The 23490-nt window shown below is 46.4% G+C and overlaps 1 protein-coding gene across 1 annotated transcript in view; it reads left to right on the forward strand.

Moving 5' to 3' along the window:
- Positions 1–23490, forward strand: part of LOC147673993 (Wilms tumor protein 1-interacting protein homolog) — a 377467-nt gene that overhangs the window by 97822 nt on the left and 256155 nt on the right. The window contains exon 2 of the mRNA XM_086945080.1: positions 2658–2759. Within this exon, the coding sequence (XP_086801206.1) occupies positions 2658–2759 (102 nt within the window). The remainder of the gene's footprint in view (positions 1–2657; positions 2760–23490) is intronic.

A 23490-nucleotide genomic window follows, 5' to 3' on the forward strand; every position in this document is an offset into this window, starting at 1 on the left:
TGTAATCTTTTGTAGTCACATAAACCGTCTCTGCCATTTTGCCTCGCAGTCTTCAGATGTATTCTGGTGTGTAAATTGTATTCCCAATGTCTGCAGATAAGTGACGAGCAACCCTCTCTGCTAGATCTATATGCTTCATATTTTTTCTATCTCTTGGACCCGTGGCAGGAGTCTCACGGGCTCTAATGCCAGCAAGGAATCTGGACCCCTTTCCAACTGGTCAGGTTGTAAACGTCTTTCGAAAATTGGAGTGCAGGGGCCCCTTGCTCCCTGCATCCGGGTGCCACTGATCCTTCACTAATAGTTTCCCCCCTGTCTCTACTCTCTGCCTTTGTCAAACTTATAGTCTGCATTTCTTATTTTCTATCTGTTCTTAAATCTCTGTATCATCCATCCCATAATTTCCCCCCACTCTGTCTGATCCCCACTCTATTCCTTCCTAAACCCTCTCTGGCGGATCTCCGCCTCCTGCATCCTTTCCCTGCTTCCTTCCTTTTTGGCATCTCTGCATCCCAACTTTCACATATACTGTGCTTCCATACATCTTTACCCTGTTTGCACGACCTAACGTCTGCGTCACTCTTGACTTCCAACTTTGCTCACAGCATTTCCCCCCCCCCCTCCCTGTACACTCTAATACTGACCTCATTGTTCACAACCTTTTCTAAGTTCTATCAACGACACATTTTCTTGCTCAGTTCCTTTTCGCCCCATCTCTCTTCGGCACCTTTTCCACGTACCTCTGTGTGCATCATTGCACCCACACTGTCTTTGTGATTGCTGCTTGCAAGACCCGTATGGCACTGTGCTGGGTGGCAGTCTGAGCTCTGTAGTTTACAAGCATAGTTCTAGGCTATGATTTTAAATGAATGTATCTTTATGTAATGTGCACACTGAAGATTCATTTATGTATATGTAATGTGCACACTGATTCAAATGTTCTAGCTTGCTTTTAACTAATCTGCCACATCCCTCGGGGTAAAGACTGAAGAATATTGAAGCTGGGCCGTGCCTTCACTGATTGACTCTAGCTCCCCCATTCATTCTTTAACCAGTTCTCACAGGCACCTGAAAGGAGGCACCTAGAAGTACATAAAAAATATAAATAATTAATTTTTGGCATGTCTCTCCATAAGGATGTCGACTCTGCATTGCTAATCAGTGACCTCTTCCAGCCATTATTTACATATTTACAGAATATTTTAGTTGCTCAGTGTAAAGTATACTTTGGAGAGTGTTCAAGCGTGACTTCTAGTTTCTTTGATCTGATGCTAGGTTTGATGTTTATACTCAACTGTAAGAGAGAAAGGACAGATACTTACCTGTTACATTGATTCCTCAACATAAATAGGGTTCCGAAATTCGTAAGCTCTGAAAATTTCTGGGAGACCATGAGCATGTCTGGTTCCTACTGATGATACAGAATATTCTAAAGGTTGTCGAACTGAAAAGCATCCATCTGGACTCAGAGGACCATAGCTTCCATGCCTAGAAAGGGAACCATTGCCTTTCAATTTGCTGATATCTTTCTTAGGCACCTGTTCATCTCTTTTAAATACTTTACAATTTTGTCAGACTAGCCGATTAAGTTTGTATCTCCCCAAAGCAGAAACCGCGAATTAGACCTTTTTCTTCTGCATGAAGGGTTTAAACTAAGTGACGAGGAGTTGGCAACTGAATTTGCACTTAGAGCTGGTCGAGCCACCGAATGCTCAAGTCAGATGCATGGCTCTCGCTCACCTCTAAATCTTCTTGGACCCTGAAGCCCAAAACGAGTTGTGCTTTTATGTGGTTTCTGCCCATCATGCACGCTGTAACCTCCAAATGTAAGATAATTCAGTGACCTCTGATGTCAAGCATGCAATAGAATGAGATACTTTTTTATCATATTCAAATTTTTCTTTAGTCTGTTGATTTTTATGGATTGCTTGTTTTTAAATGTTTTATAATATAGAGAATGTGGTTTTATTGTGTGCCTTTTCAAATGGACTTTTAAGGAAACCTTTGTACCCGAATAAAGAAAGAATTGAATGAGATACTTATCTAGTAGCTGAATTGCACAATGTAAAACAAAACATTTTTGGATCAGCTTTGGCTTCCCTCTTCACCAAATTTCGTGATCCTAGGCAAGTATTTTATTTCACCAGGCATCCCATATTTTGATATCGTATGTGAAAGTTCATTCTAAAGCATGATTTCACTATGTGCACTGTACAAAAACCTCGTTTTGATTTCAAAGACTATAATGTTGCCCTGTGTAGAACAGCAGTGCAGCCACACACAGGGTTCACATGACAACTGACTTGCCTTTTATTTCAACACAAACAATGTTGTCGGGGCAGAAATGTTAATAATTTAATGTTTAAAAACTATCATTTTGAATAAATGCCTCAATTCTAATCGGAGGTATTAAGGTGAAACGCTTCTGCGTGTTAAATTAATCGTTTTTAAAATGTTTATTCTGAAGAGCATCATATATTTACATGATGTTTGTTGCTTACGTGCCATATGTTTTCATGGATCGGCTCGAGCACGGACTTAGAACTAACCATATACCCTTGTCTAGGCTCTGGCTCGAGACTGGTAATTTGTCGCCTCTTTTCAGACGATGTACTGTTTGCACACCTGACCATAACGCCATGTTCCTTTCTCCTCAGGAATTTGCATTAAGTGCGGGAAAGGCGTGTACGGAGCCAGCCAGGCCTGCCAGGCGATGGGGAGCCTCTTCCACACCAACTGCTTCACCTGCTGCTCGTGCGGTGAGTCACCCCGCCGTCGTAAAGTGCTTTCCAATGTTTAGATACATTAACGAGTCGTCACACTAATGGGGAGACGCGGCCTGTAAATCTGCCAGCAGCGGCCCTAATGAGCGCTCGCTGAACTCGCCGCCTCGGGGCAAAGCAGGCAGCGTATTAGAGCACCCGGACGTGCAGCCGCCACGCACATCCTACTGTCCGAGGGGGCGGAGGCGGAGGCGGAGCACTGTTGGTTTTGAGGTTTGCAGGCAGTCTTCAATAAACAAAGTTTGTGATATGTCGAACAAACACCGGCTGTTCTGCTGCTTACATCTCCCATCTCGAAGTTAAAGGGCTGTTTAGGCTGGGAGAGGGCAAGTGCCTCTCACGAGGCCTGATCCCGCTTCGAGGCGCTGTGACTTGTGTAAGTGCAGAAATACAATGAGGGTATTGCAGTAAAGAAGCAGACACAGGCGCACAAGAGCCACATGAGAACATACGTGTCCTATTAGGCTCTGAATGCGAAATCAAGGTTTCACGTTTTATTAAACATCTTTCGGGCTCTTAGGACAGCAGACCTTCAAACTAAAGTATGCCGTCCCTTCCAGGAATGTTAGCTCTGCACACCCCGCTTGACCTTTAAGTGCACATCCAGTCCAGAGGGAGCAGTCTCAAGCCTGCCTGCTCACGACCTGCTACCTTCAGTGTCCAGGACGGCACTGCACAGTTCTTAACTTGCACTGCAGGGGTTGTTGGTGGCAGGCGGTGGAGGGTAGTGTAATTGTTTGACAGCGATGTCAAGGGGCTCAGATTATACATCCCGTTGGCCGGCCAGTATTGCTGCTTGCTTGATTACCCCTACCCAACTAACCCATCTGTAGGGGACTTTGCCTAGTGCAGCGCCATGGGTTTTGCTTAGTTCGCCTTTGTTCACCTTCAATTTTACCTTCGTTCAGGTGTGTGTGTTTTCGGGGCTTCTGATCAGGCCATTGGGTGGGAGAAGCAGCATCAAGTGATGGAAGGAATTGTTATTTGCCATATGTGTAGCACACAACCAGTTATTAGTATTGCACTTTCTAGCTCTGTTGATGACAAATCAGTTTGTGTTTGTTTTTGGAGAATGTTTAATTGCAATTGTGCTGAAGTAATGCATGATTCAGGGCCGAGAGTTCCTTCTGTTTTGTGAACTGTGCAAATAGCCTGCTCTATGTACTGCACATGATCAACTAAGACCACTTTGTTCTGTGGTAAGTAGTAGTAAGTCATCTTTATTGTGTATAGTTTATTAAAAACGTTACAAAATGCATTGTAGATAAAGGCACCTAAAACGGGGGGAGTAAGTTGAGAAAATGCATAAAGTTGGAAAACTTTTTCAGTGAGTAAGAGAAGACGGCTACTTCTCAGGGGAGATCTTCTGGGAAACGAAGCGTGTGGGCTGGATATCGATGAGAGATTTGATGCACTTCATCTCTTGTGTCCGATGCACATACAGCCGACATGCTCTTGGTCAAACTTGCACAAAAGTGCACAGCTCAGTGCGACAAGTAGCCTTGCTCAGGTCCGACTTCTGTTTGAATTCCATCATATTTCTCCATAAGTGACGTATGACGTACAAGCAATAGAGGAGAGCAGCAAGCACTTCTTGTAAGATCTACGATGAGTTAGAGGCTTGAATAATCCCTAATCATTTTGAAAAATACTTTGATTGCCATGGATGCTGCTTTTCTCAATGTAAATTGACGAAGGCCCCAGTGAAGCCTGAATTATTAGAAAATTAAGGATGAGTGCCATCTTATGCCTGCAAAGAGGTATATGCAGGTGGCTTCTGAATTGAACAGGTGGCTGCACTAAATGGCTCTGTGAACCCTTGGTCATTGTGCTTCAAAGGTAGAACACCTTCAAAGGTAGAAACGTGAATGATGAAAAAACCTGTGCCCTACACAGAACAGAGTACACTTTGTCTATTTTTGGTTAACATTGTTTCAAGAGGTGTCAACAGCATCATTTGGTACATTTGAGTATTATTCAGTAGTTTAAAATCAACGGCTATCCTGAAAATAGAAGTGGTGAAGAAGTGTAGACAGGCTGCTTGGAACAGCCTGGGGCAGGATCAGTTTTTTACAATTGTGAGAGCATTTTGGAACTTTCTGTTGATTGAGTGTGTTGTGTTGGTTGGCAGAATGATCCAAGTGGACCACATTGAAACCTATTGGGACTCTGTGGCAAAATTTGCAGCCCAGCGTAAAAGGTTGGCAGCAGTGAAGGCTTATCCCATAAGGCCCATTGGCAGTAGTCCATTTTTTAGGTTTTGTTCTACCGCTTATCTGGTATTGTTAAAACACAAACTTTGATCAGTTGGAAAATCGAGTTTTCAGTGATTGCTTTGGCACTTTATTTTGAATGCGGTGTTGACCATTCTATAGAGAGCGGTACAAAAGGGGGTGGTGATGGACGGAGCATCTGAATCAATCAAATACTCACACCCAGTCAAAAGATCTGGGTTTAATCCATCACCGTTCTTTAGCCCACTCTGCCACCCCAGTTCAGACATGGCTATATGCAAATCAGTCTGAGCCTGGGCCTCATTCTGTAGAGAGAGTACATAACAAGGTTTCCAGTTCAAGAGATGACTGAACTGCTCGAGTTATTCAGCACAGCGTTATATTTTCCGTATATGCTGCTTCTATGGTGATGTGTTCAGCAAGCTCTAATAGAGGATGTTGTTTAGGACATGGTTGATTGAGGCTGTATTACTCTGGGTTGTAGGTGAATGCATGAAACAGAACTGCTTGCTCAGGGTCTTGTGATTTGCTCTGTTTTCTTTGTCTGGCCTCCTTTGCTTTCTTCACAGATGTCTGGTAAATTTTAACTCGAATGTTTTGATTTTCAACACTTGTGAAGCATCCCTTCTGGCATTAATGTTGACTATTTCGAAGACGCGTATTGTGGCTCATTCTAAACTCATTAGCATATGCTGACGGATGCCATGTGTTTCGAAGTATCACAAAACAAATATTTAAGTTTAGACTTCTAACTGTACTCTGCTTTCAACAGCGGTCTATGAGATGCCTCATGTTCATTCCTTTGGAATTGTAGTCTGTTGAAGATGTTTGTAGCTTTCCACTGAAGCAATGCTCGAAATGATGCCCCCATTAACGTGTTTTGAAAGGGAAAAGTATATGATGTATCCTTTTTATTGAGAAAATACTGATGTGGTAGTATTGGCATTGTTCTGTTCTAAGATGACTATGAGAACGCTGGAAAGTCAAATACCGGCTTCGACTGAAGGGCGAAATGGATAGTTCTTGATTTCACCACAGTGGTGTTGGGACATATCTCGGAATGGAGTTTAATCACCACATGCTACTAATCCTTTGGGTATCCATTTTTTTTTTACTCCTGAGGCGCTTATTTCTTTACAGAAATACAAATTTTCCAAACGCTGGTTAAGCCTTTCCTTCTTACTAGCAGCCTTTCCTGACTGGCCTATTGCTTGGTTTTTCACTATTTATTTTCTCCACTGTTGAACTGATTCAGACTCATGCTGTGGAAACAGAATCTGGAAACATTTGGAAGTGTGGGACTTTTGCTTACTCCGATCTTGTTGAGCTCCCTGAAGATTATTTAAATCAATTCAAGCTTTAGAGAATGCCTCACTGAAAAATCCAGTGTTTTAAAATGCATTGTTTTTAATGCCAAATCTCGGTTGAGGAGCAATACAACAAAATGATGAAAGGAATGCCTGAATTAATCTCAGCCATTGGTTATTGCTTGGGATCCATTCCTATCCATCATTATTCGCCCACCCTACCACTCTTGACAAAGACTACCCCCAGGAAGATCAGTCATGAAGCCTGTACCAGTAGGAACAGTGCTATGCCATTCCCTCTCCAGAAAGGATCACTAGCACCCCAAGACTGGTTGTGGCATTGTCTGTGGGGCCGAACAGGAGTCCTGTGGCACAGTGAGTAGTGCGATGCTGCAAATGTGTAAAAACCAGATGCTGACATGAATTCAAGCATCCCACCCAACATCTTTGCTATCCCATCTTTCCAAGGCCCTGAGTGCAAAGATTATCCCCAGTCATGGGTACCCGGTTTACTATGCCATAAGACTCGAGGACTCGAGCGTAACTACGGGGGGTGGGGGGGGGGGGGGGAGGCAAAGTATTTTTTATTGATTTCTCCCTTGTCATCTGTCGCAACTCCCCCTTCCCCTGCTCGTCTTCGTCTCTCGCCACTCCCCCCCGCCCCCACCGCTCCCTCCTCTTACCCACTGGGCAGTAAAGTCAGGGATCGCTCGAGCTACTCCACTGCATTACCTCATTGGCGAGATCGAAGCAGGCAGGAACCAGTCTGGGGTTCCTTGAGATCCCGTCTAAGAGGAACCTGGCCTTGCAGATCGCACTGCAATGTTTAACAACAAAAGCAAAACATTTTCCAACAGCTACAAATATGTCAAATGGAATCTAACTATGCAGGGCACACAGATGAATGTCTCTGAACAGCAGAACAGTTAATATTGCATGGTCACTGGAAGAAGCTTTCCAACTCGCTAAACTTTTCTTTCCTTGAATTACCAGGTCTTAATCTTGAAAATATGAGCGAGGCACACCCGAGTTGCACTTGCAACTACTCATGGGAACTGCTTTCTAATCGGGCCTGGGTATTCAGGTGTAAATCTCTTCTAAGACAAGTAGGGCCACACTGTTCCGAGAAAAACTTAGTGAATATGGCACAGTGTCCCAAGTGACTAGGCTGAGGCTGTGTAGCAGCAGCGAAATAGAAAAACATGTCAACTGTAGTGTTACCAATTTCAAGTATTATATACAGCGCAACATGGCGTACTCAAATCCTATTTATTTACAATTATAGGTAGTCAACATGTGCTTGCCATTGTATGACTGAATCATTGCCAGTCATCAGGCCACACACTGCTGCACGCCTCACACTGCTGCACGCCTCACACTGCTGCACGCCTCACACTGCTGCACGCCTCACACTGCTGCACGCCTCACACTGCTGCACGCCTCACACTGCTGCACGCCTCACACTGCTGCACGCCTCACACTGCTGCACGCCTCACACTGCTGCACGCCTCACACTGCTGCACGCCTCACACTGCTGCACGCCTCACACTGCCGCACGCCGCACACTGCTGCACACTGCTGCATTACTCACAGTGCTGCACACTGCTGCATTACTCACGCTGCCGCACGCCTCACGCTGCCGCACGCCTCACGCTGCCTCAAGCTGCCGCACGCCTCACGCTGCCGCACGCCTCACGCTGCCGCACGCCTCACGCTGCCGCACGCCTCACGCTGCCGCACGCCTCACGCTGCCGCACGCCTCACGCTGCCGCACGCCTCACGCTGCCGCACGCCTCATGCTGCCGCACGCCTCACGCTGCCGCACGCCTCACGCTGCCTCACACCTCCGCACGCCACACGCTGCTGCACGCCACACGCTGCTGCACGCCACACACTGCCGCACGCCACACACTGCCGCACGCCACACACTGCCGCACGCCACACACTGCCGCACGCCACACACTGCCGCACGCCACACACTGCCGCACGCCACACACTGCCGCACGCCACACACTGCCGCACGCCACACACTGCCGCACGCCACACACTGCCGCACGCCACACACCACCACCACATCACTCTGGGACACCGCCCCATCACTCTGGGACACCGCCCCATCACCCTGGGACACCGCCCCATCACCCTGGGACACCGCCCCATCACCCTGGGACACCGCCCCATCACTCTGGGACACCGCCCCATCACTCTGGGACACCGCCCCATCACTCTGGGACACCGCCCCATCACTCTGGGACACCGCCCCATCACTCTGGGACACCGCCCCATCACTCTGGGACACCGCCCCATCACTCTGGGACACCGCCCCATCACTCTGGGGCACCACCACATCATCACTCAGCACCACAACTGCACTGTCCTTGCTTGCTACCAACAAGCATTGCCATAGCCAATAGGACTCGCATTAGGAAAGCGTAAGCTATTGGCTTTGTGAATAACAATGCTAATAATTTATATATTTTCAAAGCCAACACATATTAAAAAAATTGTCATTTACAATACCAATAGCTCACACTTTCCTAATGCGAGACCTATTGCATTGCAAATGCTTGTTATACCATTCTTAAATTTCTACTTTCAGCACCTTTTTCCTATGAGCGAATCTCCGTATATTAACAATTTCATACATATTCACCCTTCCACTTGCTCTCCTGTGCACTATCCATTTTAATCCAATTTATCTAGGGCTTTTCCCATAAGTCTACATGTACACTTTATTTCTTGGCATTAACATAACGTGTATTTTAAAGCGCACGTTCACCCAAGGGAATCTTGGTGTTGAATAACAGGTGTTGATTGTTAACCAAATCAATGGTACTTATTTTATTAATCTCAGAAGGATGAAAGGCTGAGTGGACCCACCAGGAATTCAACCTGTAACCTGTAGGTGAACGCAGGTCCCTACAATGTTCGAATTGGTCCACCAAGCCACCAGACCCAGCCAGACCATTGACTCTGTCATAATTAAAAAAAACAAATCACAATTTACTTTTCTTAAGCATCCCATGAGAGTGCATGCGTTTTACCATTCAGCATGTGTGTCCGCTTCTCTCAGCATGTTTCTTTTCATTACATAAAAAAACTTCATTTTCCACAACTTTTTCGTTCAAGCTCCTCTCCTGTGTGCTTTAACTTGCCCCCTTTGGGTCATTCACTTCCAACCCCCAACATTGTTCTGGTTCCTTTCCTTCCAATGCCCTCTATGTTGCTTCACCCCACTCATGTATTCTGTGTTTCTTTCCGCTTACCCCTACCACGCACCCCCATGTGGCTTCCCTGGCCCTTCGTGTTGCTTCCCCCCATCTGCGTTCTTCCCCCACCTGCTTGTGTTAACTTGTTTTGTGTGTTCACTTATACAACGGTTGGTAAGCAAAAAAAAGAACACCTGAATCAATGTGTGGCAGTGCGTGTGCTTGGTGGGCTCGCATACAAAATGACGCAGCTGACAGCATAGGATTTTTTTCGGTTTATTAGCTATTCTGCACAGCATCAGGGATGCTGTGTAGCATGGCTAAAACCATTGACAAAGCCATTAGGTTCTAAAGGTGAGACTTTTTAGCCTTGCCAATGCTTAGTCCATTAGTATGTGTGCCGTGCTCCTGCAAATTCAGGAGTAATTCACACCTGCTCAAACAAAAATATTTGTTATTCGAACCCCTCTGAGTCTTTCATTTGTTCTATTTGAAAGAATAAGTTTAGTGCATACTCCCAATTTTAATTAAGTAAACCGGTTGTGTAAGGCAGCAAGTTCCTTTCTTTGGTGCCCGCTAGTGTTAGTGTAGTAGAGACTAATACAATTCACACCTTCTCGAAGCCATATAGTTTCATTTTAAACCCAGTGACGTACCTTTGCTTCTCACATGGACGGTATTCCTCAATTGCAAAATGTGGCCTTATTATTTTCATGTCTTGAAATGTCATTATCGTAAACAGCTGATCAATTAGTTCATTGGTCATGAGTAATAAGTAATGTCATTCGCAAATTATTTGCCACTATTGAGGGGTCCTGGGGACAAATAAGCATGAAAATAAATTGCGAACTTTATTAAACCTAGATTTATGCACTGTACATATTGCATATTACAGTACAAACTTAGGATTTAGAAAATAGGCATTAGCAATGTACGTGGATGCCTTACAGACTTGTCAGTACATTGCAATGTCTACTTCACACATTTTGCAAAAGATTGTTCCGTATAACTGTCTAGACTTCAACCTATGGACTTGGATTGGTATAAATAGGCCTTGCAGAGCTATAAAACACATTCTTTGAGCATTAGGCTTATCTAGCACACAAATTGCATGCCAGTGCACCAATACTCGGGAACGAGAGGAGTAAGAAAAAAAAGATATTGAATGCTTTTCATAAGTGTGATTTGTGCCGGAGAAGGCTCTAACTAAGATTATTCCTTGAGCGCGGAAGATCTGCTAGATGTTTTCTGTTGCTCGGATTGACATGCACTTGTGTATATACGCAAACACACACACTGAGGATCTTAGAGACGCACTATCACATTCATGATTTTCATTCCATTAAAACAGTGGCGGCCGGTAGGCTCGCGTTTGGGGAGGCGTCGGTCGCAATGTAAAACAAGCATTGGAAATGCAATAGGGCTCGTATTAGGAAAGTTTGAGCTATTGGTCTTATAAATGACATTTTTTTTATTTATGTGGTATTTTTTAAAATAGCTAAATTAATAGCTTTGTTATTTACAATGCCAATAGTTATAACTTTCGCAAATGTGACACCTATAGCATTTGTAATGCAACATGTTTTGTATTTAAGTGACTTAGATGTATTGATATTACAAATAACAATGGCTTTTAATTTTGTAAATAATTAATACTTAAATAAAAGTTATTGTAATTTATAATGGCAATAGCTTAAACGTTTGTAAATAACTTTTGTGAAGATTATGTAAAGTGTATTTTATTGTGACGAAAATCCAAGAACATTGCATTTGCACCTACACACACACAGAGCCAGCCACACACACACACATATAGATGTGGTGGTGGTGGATCTGGGGGATATGGTGGTGTTGGATGTGGGGGTGGATGTGGTGATGGTGGATGTGGTGGTGGTGGTGGATGTGGTGGTTGTGGAGGTGGTGGATGTGGTGGTGGATGTGGTGGAGGTGGTGGATGTGGTGGTGGTGGTGGTGGATGTGGTGAAAGTGGTGGTGGATGTGGTGGTGGATGTGGTGGTGGTGGATGCAGTGGTGGATGTGGTGGTGGTGGATGCAGTGGTGGATGTGGTGGTGGTGGTGGATGCAGTGGTGGATGTGGTGGTGGTGGATATGTTGGATGTGGTGGTGGATGTGGTGGATGTGGTGGTGGATGTGGCGGTGGATGTCATGGTGGATGTGGAGGTGATGGTGGATGTGGTGGTGGATGTGGTGGTGATGGTGGATGCGGTGGTGGATGCAGTGGTGATGGTGGATGGGGTGGTGGTGGTGGATGGGGTGATGGATGTAGTGGGGGTGGGTGTCGTGGATGTGGTAGTGGATGTGGCGGTGGATGTGGCGGTGGATGTGGCGGTGGATGTGGCGGATGTGGCGGTGGATGTGGCGGTGGATGTGGTGGTGCATGTGGAGGTGGTGGTGGTGGTGGATGTGGTGGTGTTGGTGGATGTGGTGTTGGTGGATGTGGTGGTGGATGCGGTGAATGTGGGTGGTGGATGTGGTGATGGTGGATGCGGTGGTGGTGGTGGTGGTGGATGCAGTGGTGGTGGTGGACGGGGTGGTGGATGTAGTGGTGGTGGGTGTGGTGGTGGTGGGTGTGGTGGATGTGGTGGGTGTGGTGGATGTGGTGGTGGATGTGGCGGTGGATGTGGCGGTGGATGTGGCGGTGGATGTGGCGGTGGATGTGGCGGTGGATGTGGCGGTGGATGTGGCGGTGGATGTGGCGGTGGATGTGGCGGTGGATGTGGCGGTGGATGTGGCGGTGGATGTGGCGGTGGATGTGGCGGTGGATGTGGCGGTGGATTTGGAGGTGGTGGTGGTGGTGGATGCGGTGGTGTTGGTGGATGTGGTGTTGGTGGATGTGGTGGTGGATGTGGTGGTGGATGTGGTGGTGGATGTGGTGGTGGAGGATGTGGTGGTGGTGGATGCGGTGGTTGTGGAGGTGGTGGATGTGGTAGAGGTGGTGGATGTGGTGGTGGTGGTGGTGGATGTGGTAGAGGTGGTGGATGTGGTGGTGGTGGTGGTGGATGTGGTGGTGGATGTGGTGGTGGATGTGGTGGTGGTGGATGCAGTGGTGGATGTGGTGGTGGTGGATGCAGTGGTGGTGGATGTGGTGGTGGATGTGGTGGTGGATGTGGCGGTGGTGGATGCGGTGGATGTGGTGGTGGATGTGGCGGATGTGGTGGTGGATGTGGCGGTGGATGTCATGGTGGATGTGGAGGTGGAGGTGATGGTGGATGTGGCGGTGGATGTGGCGGTGGATGTGGCGGTGCATGTGGCGGTGGATTTGGAGGTGGTGGTGGTGGTGGATGCGGTGGTGTTGGTGGATGTGGTGTTGGTGGATGTGGTGGTGGATGTGGTGGTGGATGTGGTGGTGGATGTGGTGGTGGAGGATGTGGTGGTGGTGGATGCGGTGGTTGTGGAGGTGGTGGATGTGGTAGAGGTGGTGGATGTGGTGGTGGTGGTGGTGGATGTGGTAGAGGTGGTGGATGTGGTGGTGGTGGTGGTGGATGTGGTGGTGGATGTGGTGGTGGATGTGGTGGTGGTGGATGCAGTGGTGGATGTGGTGGTGGTGGATGCAGTGGTGGTGGATGTGGTGGTGGATGTGGTGGTGGATGTGGCGGTGGTGGATGCGGTGGATGTGGTGGTGGATGTGGCGGATGTGGTGGTGGATGTGGCGGTGGATGTCATGGTGGATGTGGAGGTGGAGGTGATGGTGGATGTGGTGGTGGATGTGGTGGTGATGGTGGATGTGGTGGTGGATGCGGTGGTGGTGGTGGATGCAGTGGTGATGGTGGATGGGGTGATGTTGGTGGATTGGGTGGTGTTGGTGGATGGGGTGGTGGTGGTGGATGCGGTGGTGGTGGTGGATGTAGTGGTGGTGGGTGTGGTGGATGTGGTGGTGGTGGGTGTGGTGGATGTGGTGGTGGATGTGGTGGTGGATGTGGCGGTGGATGTGGCGGTGGATGTGGCGGTGGATGTGGATGTGGCGGTGGATGTGGCGGTGCATGTGGAGGTGGATTTGGAGGTGGTGTATGTGGTGGTGTTGGTGGATGTGGTGTTGGTGGATGTGGTGTTGGTGGATGTGGTGTTGGTGGATGTGGTGTTGGTAGATGTGGTGTTGGTGGATGTGGTGGTGGATGTGGTGGTGGATGTGGTGGTGGTGGATGCAGTGGATGTGGTGATGGTGGATGCAGTGGTGGTGGTGGATGCAGTGGTGGTGAGTGTGGTGGGTGTGGTGGTGGTGGGTGTGGTGGATGTGGCGGTGGATGTGGCGGTGGATGTGGCGGTGGATGTGGCGGTGGATGTGGCGGTGGATGTGGCGGTGGATGTGGCGGTGGATGTGGCGGTGGATGTGGCGGTGGATGTGGCGGTGGATGTGGCGGTGCATCTGGAGGTGGATTTGGAGGTGGTGGTGGTGGTGGTGGATGCGGTGGTGTTGGTGGATGTGGTGGATGTGGTGGTGGTGGATGCGGTGATGGTGGATGCGGTGGTGGTGGTGGATGCAGTGGTGGTGGTGGATGTAGTGGTGGTGGTGGATGCAGTGGTGGTGGTGGATGTAGTGGTGGTGGATGTGGATGTGGCTGTGGCGGTGGGTGTGGATGTGGATGTGGATGTGGATGTGGCGGTGGGTGTGGATGTGGCGGTGGGTGTGGATGTGGGTGTGGATGTGGGGGTGCATGTGGTGGTGCATGTGGTGGTGCATGTGGAGGTGGATTTGGAGGTGATGGTGGATGAATGCACACATGGATGGATGCAAATGTGAATGGGTGGGTGAATGGATGCATGGATACGTTTATAGTTGATACATTATCAGAGCGAGGACGGTCCAGGCAGGGGCAGTCCTCTTTTCGTATCTAACGCCTCTAAGATATAGCAACCGCGCTTGGATGCTCGCTGACAATTGTTCACGGGCGTTGAACAAACATGCTCTGTTGTGCATATTCCGCAGCTGTTCCAGCCCCAATCAAACAATAACACAGGGTAAAATGAGTCAAAGCATCCAGCATGGTCTACCCTTCGCTGGAGTTTGTTCCACTCGACGCGCTGTAGCTCTTGCTGACACGAACTTTGTGACAGAAGTGACGGAAGAATTTTTTTCTGCTAAAAATAAATAAATAAACACAAAGTAAATGAATAAAAAAGGTGTCTCTCACACTTCATTCATCGCAAAGAGCTTGTACAATGCGGTAGTAATCACATATCTAGTGCGGGACTGCATGCCTGGGCAAGGGATGATTATTACAGAGCTTCTTTTTTCAGACTATGTGTCTTCCCTCCACACTTCCAGCCTACCACCATGGCTCCTACCTCTGAACTAAAGCATAATTATAGCCAAATGCACTGCCCTTCCACATTTTTTCTATTTACAATTTCAGCAGTGATAGCAAGTAAATGGTCGCTTTTAATCTGACTTTCATTTAAACAATTACAATCTATTTCCTCCTTTATCCCAATGTTCGAACCGGCCCATTTTTGCCACATTTACTTGCAGTCCTGGGGTAATTTCCCATTCTCAAGGGAGGGAAGCGTAGTGACTGGTACTGCCATAATGAACAGGCATTACTACAATGCCAGGAAATACCACTAACACTATGGAGCCCAACACATTTTTAATTTATTCAGACAGGGGACAAGAATTTAATTTCCAGGATTTCGAAAAACAAAATATGGTAAAATAGATTTTTTTTTTAATATAACATGCCCGAAAATGTTGGCTGTGGGAACAGATTCCCATACAAGGACTGGACCAAATCACAACACTGCAACAGTGAAGTGTGAGGAGATGGTGGCAAACCTATTCTCATTTAAACAGCAACATAGGGAATGCTAAAAGCTTTAAAGCTCATTCCGCTTTGAAACACGCAACAAACAAGCAGCTGGAAGGGAACGTCTAGTTCTACGCGGTCAGTTTACTTCATTAAGAAGAAGTGGGCCCTAGAAAACAAGTTCAAGCTTTCACACGGCCAGCACGTGCTCACTACAGCCAAAACGGACAGCGAAATCTGGGCCCGATAAGGGCAGAAATACATACACTTGCTACCCTTCAAAGAGTAACATGAATTACATTTGGATTTTTAATAATGAATAAAACATGAATACCTATGCCTTCGCTGCGCCGGGATGCGAGTCACGGCCAAAAGTGAAGTAAATAATTACAAGGGAGGAAGGGTGACGAGACGCATGGGGAGCAGCAGGCCGTGCAGTGAATAATATGGGGAGGAGAAATGCCGGCCTGAGGCAGAGCACACGCTGAGAAGCTTGTGGGAGGGGGGCTGGGCTGCCTTTGATGTGGTAATGCGAGGCAGGCAGGCAGGCGGCTGGTGGCATTGTGCACGCGCTTTTTAGGGCTTGCGCTTGCGCAATGCCCTAAAAAGCACATGCACTTCGTGGAATCGCCAGTGGAATCGTGCTTGGGTAAACGCTGTTTAAGCCCCTATAGAGCTTCGCCAGCTGTGCTCATGCGCACAGCAGGCGAGCCCTAAAAAATAAACACTCACCTTGCCACTGGTTACTGGGTCTCTGCTTCTGCTCTCCTGCGTCCGATTCCAAGAACAGGAGGAACAGGAAGCACAGTCCAGTCTGCCCTGACCAATCACAATGCTGCAATGCACCGTTGTGATTGGTCTGAGGGGTGGACATGTTCTCCACGCAGATTGTAATGCAGCTTGCATGGAGAACTGGGAAAGTGCGCATGGCTGTTTTGGGCACCCTGAGAGGGCCGGCTAAACAGTCATTGCGCACTTAGGGGCGTTCTAGCATGACTCCCTGCTCTGCAGCCTCACCAGGGCCCCTCAAGCAAAGCTGCTGCAGCAGGAGGACAAATTAAAATGACAATAACATTACGTTATTATCGTTTTATTGTGTACTTTCTTTTACTGCTGCAGAGCAGTGGGGTGAAGCTTCTTCGACTTAGCAAAGGAGCCCCCACTCTATCAAAATGATCAAGTCAGCAGATCCACGTATCGGGAAGAATGGAAAACACCGAATTCATGTTATTCAAATTAGCCTAGTACAGGTAGTCTAAGTAAGAACTTTAGGAGCTGTCAAAGGTTTTCACAGTTGTTTGTTACCTGCGCAATCAAAGATTATTTTGGACTTCATTATGTAGTGAGACCGATAAAAATAAGGAGTGGAACAGGTTCACTGAAACGGGGGGAGGGGGGTCGGGGGGGGAGGGGGGGGAAGGAGTTCTCTTCCAATGCTAAATCTAGTGCCAAGACATCCCTTTGGCTATTATAAACCCATACTCTGCTGAAGCAAACAAGTGGAAAATGGAGAGATAAAAATGTGCTTAGCTTTTTGGAACAAACTGCTCTATGTTTGAGAGGTAGGCATTGCACTTTTCTGGAGTCGTCTCCCTCCTTAGTTTTTTCTGATATGAAAGATATCACTGAGAAATCTAAATAAACCGAATTATATAACATGATTAGTTTAACTCGAATGTGAGCATTGATATCCAATGATCCTGATTTGCAGAATTGTTTGTTAATTCCATGTGCAAGCTGAAATAAAGAATATAGAAATAATACCACAAATCCAACTCTGTCTGCACATAAGATGAACAGAATTTATTGGAAACCAACAACCGTGTCCGGCTCAAAGGCTGTCCATTCATATATCGGTGTTCTTCACTGCATATGTAGGACTCCTGGCCAACCTCTCCAGATGTTCTGGTTTGTACAAGTTGTTCAGATTTTACTTCAACTTAGTCTTTGGTGAGTTTCCTTTACACAAGGTCTACTCCAGCAGAAGCTGCCACATTCGCACCAGGAGGCTATCGTCTCTGCAGATTTGCTTTTCTAGCCTGAAGGTATACATTAGTGGTTGAAGAGCATACCATGACAGAGAAGTCTTAAAAAGGCTGGGGCAACTGAGATAAATGTTGGAGAACGAGGGAGAAAAAGCATCGGAGAGTAATAATTTGCCGTTATTTTGTGTGTAGAAATTTCATAGAGCGAAGACAAATCCGATGAAATGTCATTTATGCGTTTCCCACTGTAAACCTCCGAAGTCTGATTTGATGAAAGGTTTTTTTTCAGCCAACCTGCAAGAGCAACGTAGACCTCTATTTTGGACTAGTCCACAGTCTGGTTCTTTGAAATATTCAATGGGAGAAACAGAATTTTGGTATGGCTTTACTGGAATCCACCTCCAGGTATATACTTACTGTCTTTGGCATTTTGGTCTGACTGTAAAAAAAAAAAGTATATTTTTTTTAAATGGTTGGGTTCTAGAAGTTGATCTCCTAGTTGAAGTAAATTACAAAGCTGGTACCGTCGAAACATGCTGACCTGTGGATATGTTTACTATTTGACATGGGTTATACTGTGATCTGATTCTTTTTTCTCCCTAAAATTAACTCTTCATATAAATGTTTTCATGCAAATTTCTTTATTTGAAATGTCATTATAACAAATATAAAATATTGCATCTACTAGGATAAGGTAAGAAACTAATCGATGAAAGAACGAATAAAGAAGTAGGCTGCTAGTGAAATTTGCAAGCACCGATTATAATTATGCCACACCCTGCTCAAATCAAAATGTTCGAGGCATATGGGCTGCAGATGGTACATTATGAATAGATCGCCATCTGGTGTTGGGCTCGGATGATTGCACTTTGTTTTTCTCTTGGAGAGTCTTTTGTATCTTGGTGACTCCTCCCTTGGTTGGTAGTGCGCATGGGCATCGGCTCCATCCTTAGATTGTTTTTTTCCGCCATCGGGTTCGGATGAGGATCGAGACGCTCCAGATCAACTTCAGAAGAAAGTGATTTATCGGCGCGTATTCCCTTTCCAATTCGACGGTATTGTTATCGAACGCGTTCATTTCCATTCCGACGCGTTGCAAATTCAAAATCGAAGAGAAAAACTTGGATCTACGTCGAAGAACAGGAGGACTTTCTCGACGCAGTCAAGCCCGGAGTCCATGGAAAGGACTCCATTCAAAAAATGTCCAACGTGTGGTGCTAAGTTCCCACACAAGGACCTACACGAGGTGTGCAACCTCTGTCTATCGCCTGAACACGAATCCAGGGACTGCGAAGCCTGTGCAGCCTTCTCCTCCAAGCTAACGATTAGAAATCGTCGAGCTCGAAGACACGAGGTTTCCAGAATGCAGGCGGAAGCGATCCCGGAGCTGTTCGGAGACGAGCAAATCGAGGAAGAAGAGGACCAGTCGAGGTCGGAAGGGGACCAGTCGGAGGTTGAAGAACTCATCGAGCAACAAACCGTGAGTGACGACGTCCCCTTACCGAAAAACCGACCCCGTGCGGTAACGACCCCGCCCTCGGGCCCGGTCAAACCGCTGAAAAAAGTTTCCGACGCCCCGCCCTCGGGCCCGGCAACGAAACCGAAACTGAAACCGAAAAAACACTCGGACTCCCACCATGTCGGATCCGAGAAAAGGGCGACATCGACTTCGGCACCGAGGCTACATACAAAGGAGAGCTCGGTATCGAAACATTCCATGTCGAAACATAAATATGACTTATCGCCCAAGATACACTCGATACCCAGAAAGTCGGAATCGAGCAGACATTCGGTGTCGAAAACAACAAGATCTGACGATCGAAAACAAAAGCACCTCTCGGAACCAGGACCTTCGGTACCGATTCAGGAGCAACAGACAGATCCCAAACAAAAGATCTTGTTTATTGATCCACAAACTGGGAAAGTGGTCACGAAGAAGAGAAAGAGTGAACAGTCAGAAGATAAACCTCTTCCTTCAAAAAAGAGAACAATGGGGACGAATATAACTCCTCCTGCTTCTCCTCGTCCTAGAGTCACGCCCTCTTCTCCTATTCCTCACAATAGGCCAAATATTCCTACACCTTCCACACCAAGACCAGCTACACCTCAGTCAGATGTAGACAGTGATCTAGGGGAGGGAGAACCTCAAGGGGATGACGAAACTATCCCAGATGAGGAGGACCCATGGGAAAATTATGATGTAGGGTCAGATGAGGACAACGACCCAGAGCTATATCCCTCAAAGCCTTCACCACCTGATGATAACACAGGTTTTGTGCAGCTCATTAATAGGGCAGCAAAATATCACAAACTAGATATGCATACAGAACCTCAAATAGAGGATTTCTTGTTAGAGACTCTACCTAATGCACAGAGAACATCAGGTACTCTTCCTATGTTGAAGGGTCTTCTTAGTCACACAGAGGAAATATTCGAAAACCCAGTGAGAGCCAGGGTGTTAAACCCAAGAATTGATAAAAAATACAAAGCGGCTCCAAAGGACCCAATATTTATTAGAGGGCACGTACCTCTAGACTCGCTGGTGGTCTCAAACGCTCGTAAAAGAGCAAACTCATTATCTACAGGAGAGGCTCCTCCACCAGATAAAGAGTCGAAGTTAATAGATGCATCAGGCAAAAGAGTAGCATCACAGGCAGCGAATAGCTGGCGTATAGCCAATACACAAGCACTACTCGCACGTTACGACAGGGCACATTATGATGAGTAAGAAAAACTTCTCACACATCTCACAAAAGAACATCAGAAAAAGGCAGATCAATTAATACAGGAAGGTAAAATAATAACCAATACTTCCATTAAGTGTGCATTAGACGCAGCAGACACTGCAGCAAGATCTATTAACACCAGTGTCATGCTAAGAAGGCATGCATGGCTTAGAATCTCAGGATTCAAACAAGAAGTACAAACAGCCCTACTGAACAAACCATTTGATCAGAAGACATTGTTTGGTTCAAGCACAGACGAGACATTAGAAAAAATGAAGAAAGATACGGAAACGGCTAAGTCAATGGGAGCATTGCAACAGCCAACACACAGAGGTTCCTTTCGTAGATCCACCTATAGAGGGGGCTCAAAGAACACAGGAACGAATCAGCAATCCACATCTTTCACACCAACATCACCCAGAGGTAATTCAAGAGGCAGTTACAGAGGTAACAACAATAAGGGTAGAGGCCGCGGAAATTATAACAACCGCAACGCCTCAACACCAAAACAGTGACTTCATAGAGCTCCCCCCAGACCACATAACACCGGTCGGGGGACGTCTATCAAAGTTCCTACCTGTCTGGGAAAACATCACGTCAGACAAGTGGGTGAGACAAATTATCCAACATGGTTATTGCCTAGAACTCACAGCTACCCCACCAAACATCCCCCCCAAACAGCGTCCAATGAGTCAAGATCATCTGACATTGTTAAGAGAAGAAGTTCTAGCACTTCTACAAAAGCATGCAATAGAGAAGGTCCCAAAAGATCAACAAGGAACAGGAGTATACTCTCTATACTTCCTGATCCCCAAAAAGGACGGGTCCCTAAGACCAATATTAGACCTCAGACCTCTCAATGCTTACATAAATTCGGAGCATTTCCACATGGTCACGCTCCAACAAGTACTCCCTTTACTGAAGAAAGGGGACTTTCTTTCTACACTGGATCTAAAAGACGCTTACTTTCATATCCCAATTCACAAAGCCCACAGGAAATACCTAAGGTTTGTGTTAGAAGGACAACACTATCAGTTCAAAGTCCTTCCGTTCGGTGTCACAACAGCACCAAGAGTTTTCACAAAATGTCTAGCTGTGGTGGCAGCACACCTAAGAAGACAACAAATACATGTCTTCCCATACTTGGACGATTGGCTAATAAAGGCCAAGTCAAAGGAAGAATGTCTTCACAACACACAGAAGACAATTCAATTGCTGCACCACCTAGGGTTCACGGTGAACTACAAAAAATCACACCTGCAACCAAACCAGATTCAGCAATACCTGGGGGCTACAGTAGACACAGAAAAGGCAATAGCATACCCCAACCCAATCAGAGTACAGACAATGGTCGGGTTAATACAAAGATTTCAACCACAACACTCACTACCAGCACGAGTGTTTATGCAACTATTAGGCATGATGTCCTCCTGCATACTGCTAATACCACATGCCAGACTACAAATGCGCCCACTACAAGAGTGTCTAGCGACACAGTGGAATCAGGCTCAAGGTCAGATTACAGATCTGGTGTTGGTAAACGACCGGACGTATCGCTCTCTGAAGTGGTGGAACACAGAAAACATTTCCAAGGGACGGTCGTTCCTAGAGCCAATTCCACAAGTGATAATAACAGCGGACGCATCGCTCTCCGGATGGGGAGCGCATATGGACAGATACACAGTGCAGGGGAAGTGGAGTGTGCAGGAAAAGAAACTGCACATCAACTACCTAGAACTATTAGCAATATTTCTAGCACTAAAAGCTTTCCAAATGCAAATAACAGGCAAAGCAGTCCTGATCAGAACAGACAACATGACTGCAATGTATTATATTCAAAACAGGGGGGGACACACTCTCTCCAACTGTCCAGACTAGCACAGGACATATGGAGATGGGCCATTCCTCAAAAGATCTACCTGTTAGCGGAACACCTACCAGGAGTTCAAAATCAAATAGCAGACATCCTAAGCAGACAGTCAGAACAAGTACACGAATGGGAGCTGCACGACCAAATACTACAGCCATTCTTCCAAAAATGGGGGCAACCAGAGATAGATCTGTTTGCCAATCATCAGAACGCAAAATGCAAAGAATTCGCATCCAGGTACCCACACCAACGGTCCCAGGGCAATGCACTGTGGATAAATTGGTCCAACAAATTTGCTTACGCGTTCCCTCCTCTACCACTAATTCCGTTACTGGTTCGGAAACTGCAGCAACACTCAATGACAATGATACTAGTGGCACCCACGTGGGCAAGACAGCCGTGGTTCACCACGCTGCTACAACTCTCACAAGTACCACATCAAAAGCTAAGGTTATTACCCATGCATCTTACACAGAACCATGGAGAAATAATGCACCCAGATCCCAAACAACTGAACCTAGCGATCTGGCTCCTGAGGTCATAGAGTTTGGGTATTTAGATTTACCACCAGAATGCATGGAAATCATTAAACAAGCAAGACGTCCTACCACCAGAGCATGCTATGCAGCAAAATGGAAGAGGTTTGCTATACACTGTAACAGTAAGCACATCAACCCTCTGGACGCATCCACTAAACAAATCATTTGCTATGTATTACACTTACAGCAATGTAACCTAGCATATACCTCTATCAGAGTTCATCTCGCAGCCATAGCGGCGTACCTACAAAACAGGCAACATCTGTCACTGTTTAAAGTACCAGCAATTAAAGCTTTCATGGAAGGACTCAAAAGAGTCATTCCACCAAGAAGACCACCTTCCCCAGTCTGGAATCTCAACATAGTGCTTACCAGACTAATGGGGCCACCCTTTGAACCTATGCATAGGTGTGAAATACAATTCCTCACATGGAAGGTGGCCTTCCTCATAGCTATCACGTCACTTAGAAGAGTAAGTGAACTGCAGGCTTTTACGATTCAAGAACCATTTATGCAGCTACACCAAAATAAAGTGGTTCTTAGAACAAACCCAAAATTCTTACCGAAGGTTATTTCAGCATTCCACATCAATCAGTCAGTGGAATTACCGGTTTTCTTTCCAAAACCACAAACAGTAGCTGAAAGAGCCCTACATACATTGGATGTTAGAAGGGCCATATTGTACTATATAGAAAGAACACAAACTTTCAGAAAGACAAAACAGCTATTTGTTGCGTTTTCTCCTACACATAAAGGCAATCCCATCTCCAAAGCGGGCATTGCCAGATGGATTGTAAAATGCATTCAAATATGCTACTTAAAGGCAAAGAGAACATTAACTGTTCCTCCTAGAGCTCACTCTACACGTAAACTAGGAGCATCTATGGCATTTCTGGGAAACATTCCACTAAATGACATATGCAAAGCGGCTACCTGGGTTACACCGCACACCTTCACAAAACACTATTATGTAGATGTGCACACAACACAACAAGCTAGAGTGGGACAAGCAGTATTAAAAACATTGTTTCAGACAGTTGCAACAGACACGGGCGACCACCGCTAGGGAGAGAAC

Source organism: Lissotriton vulgaris, chromosome 12 (genome assembly GCF_964263255.1).
Source record: "Lissotriton vulgaris chromosome 12, aLisVul1.2, whole genome shotgun sequence".
Taxonomy (NCBI): domain Eukaryota; kingdom Metazoa; phylum Chordata; class Amphibia; order Caudata; family Salamandridae; genus Lissotriton; species Lissotriton vulgaris.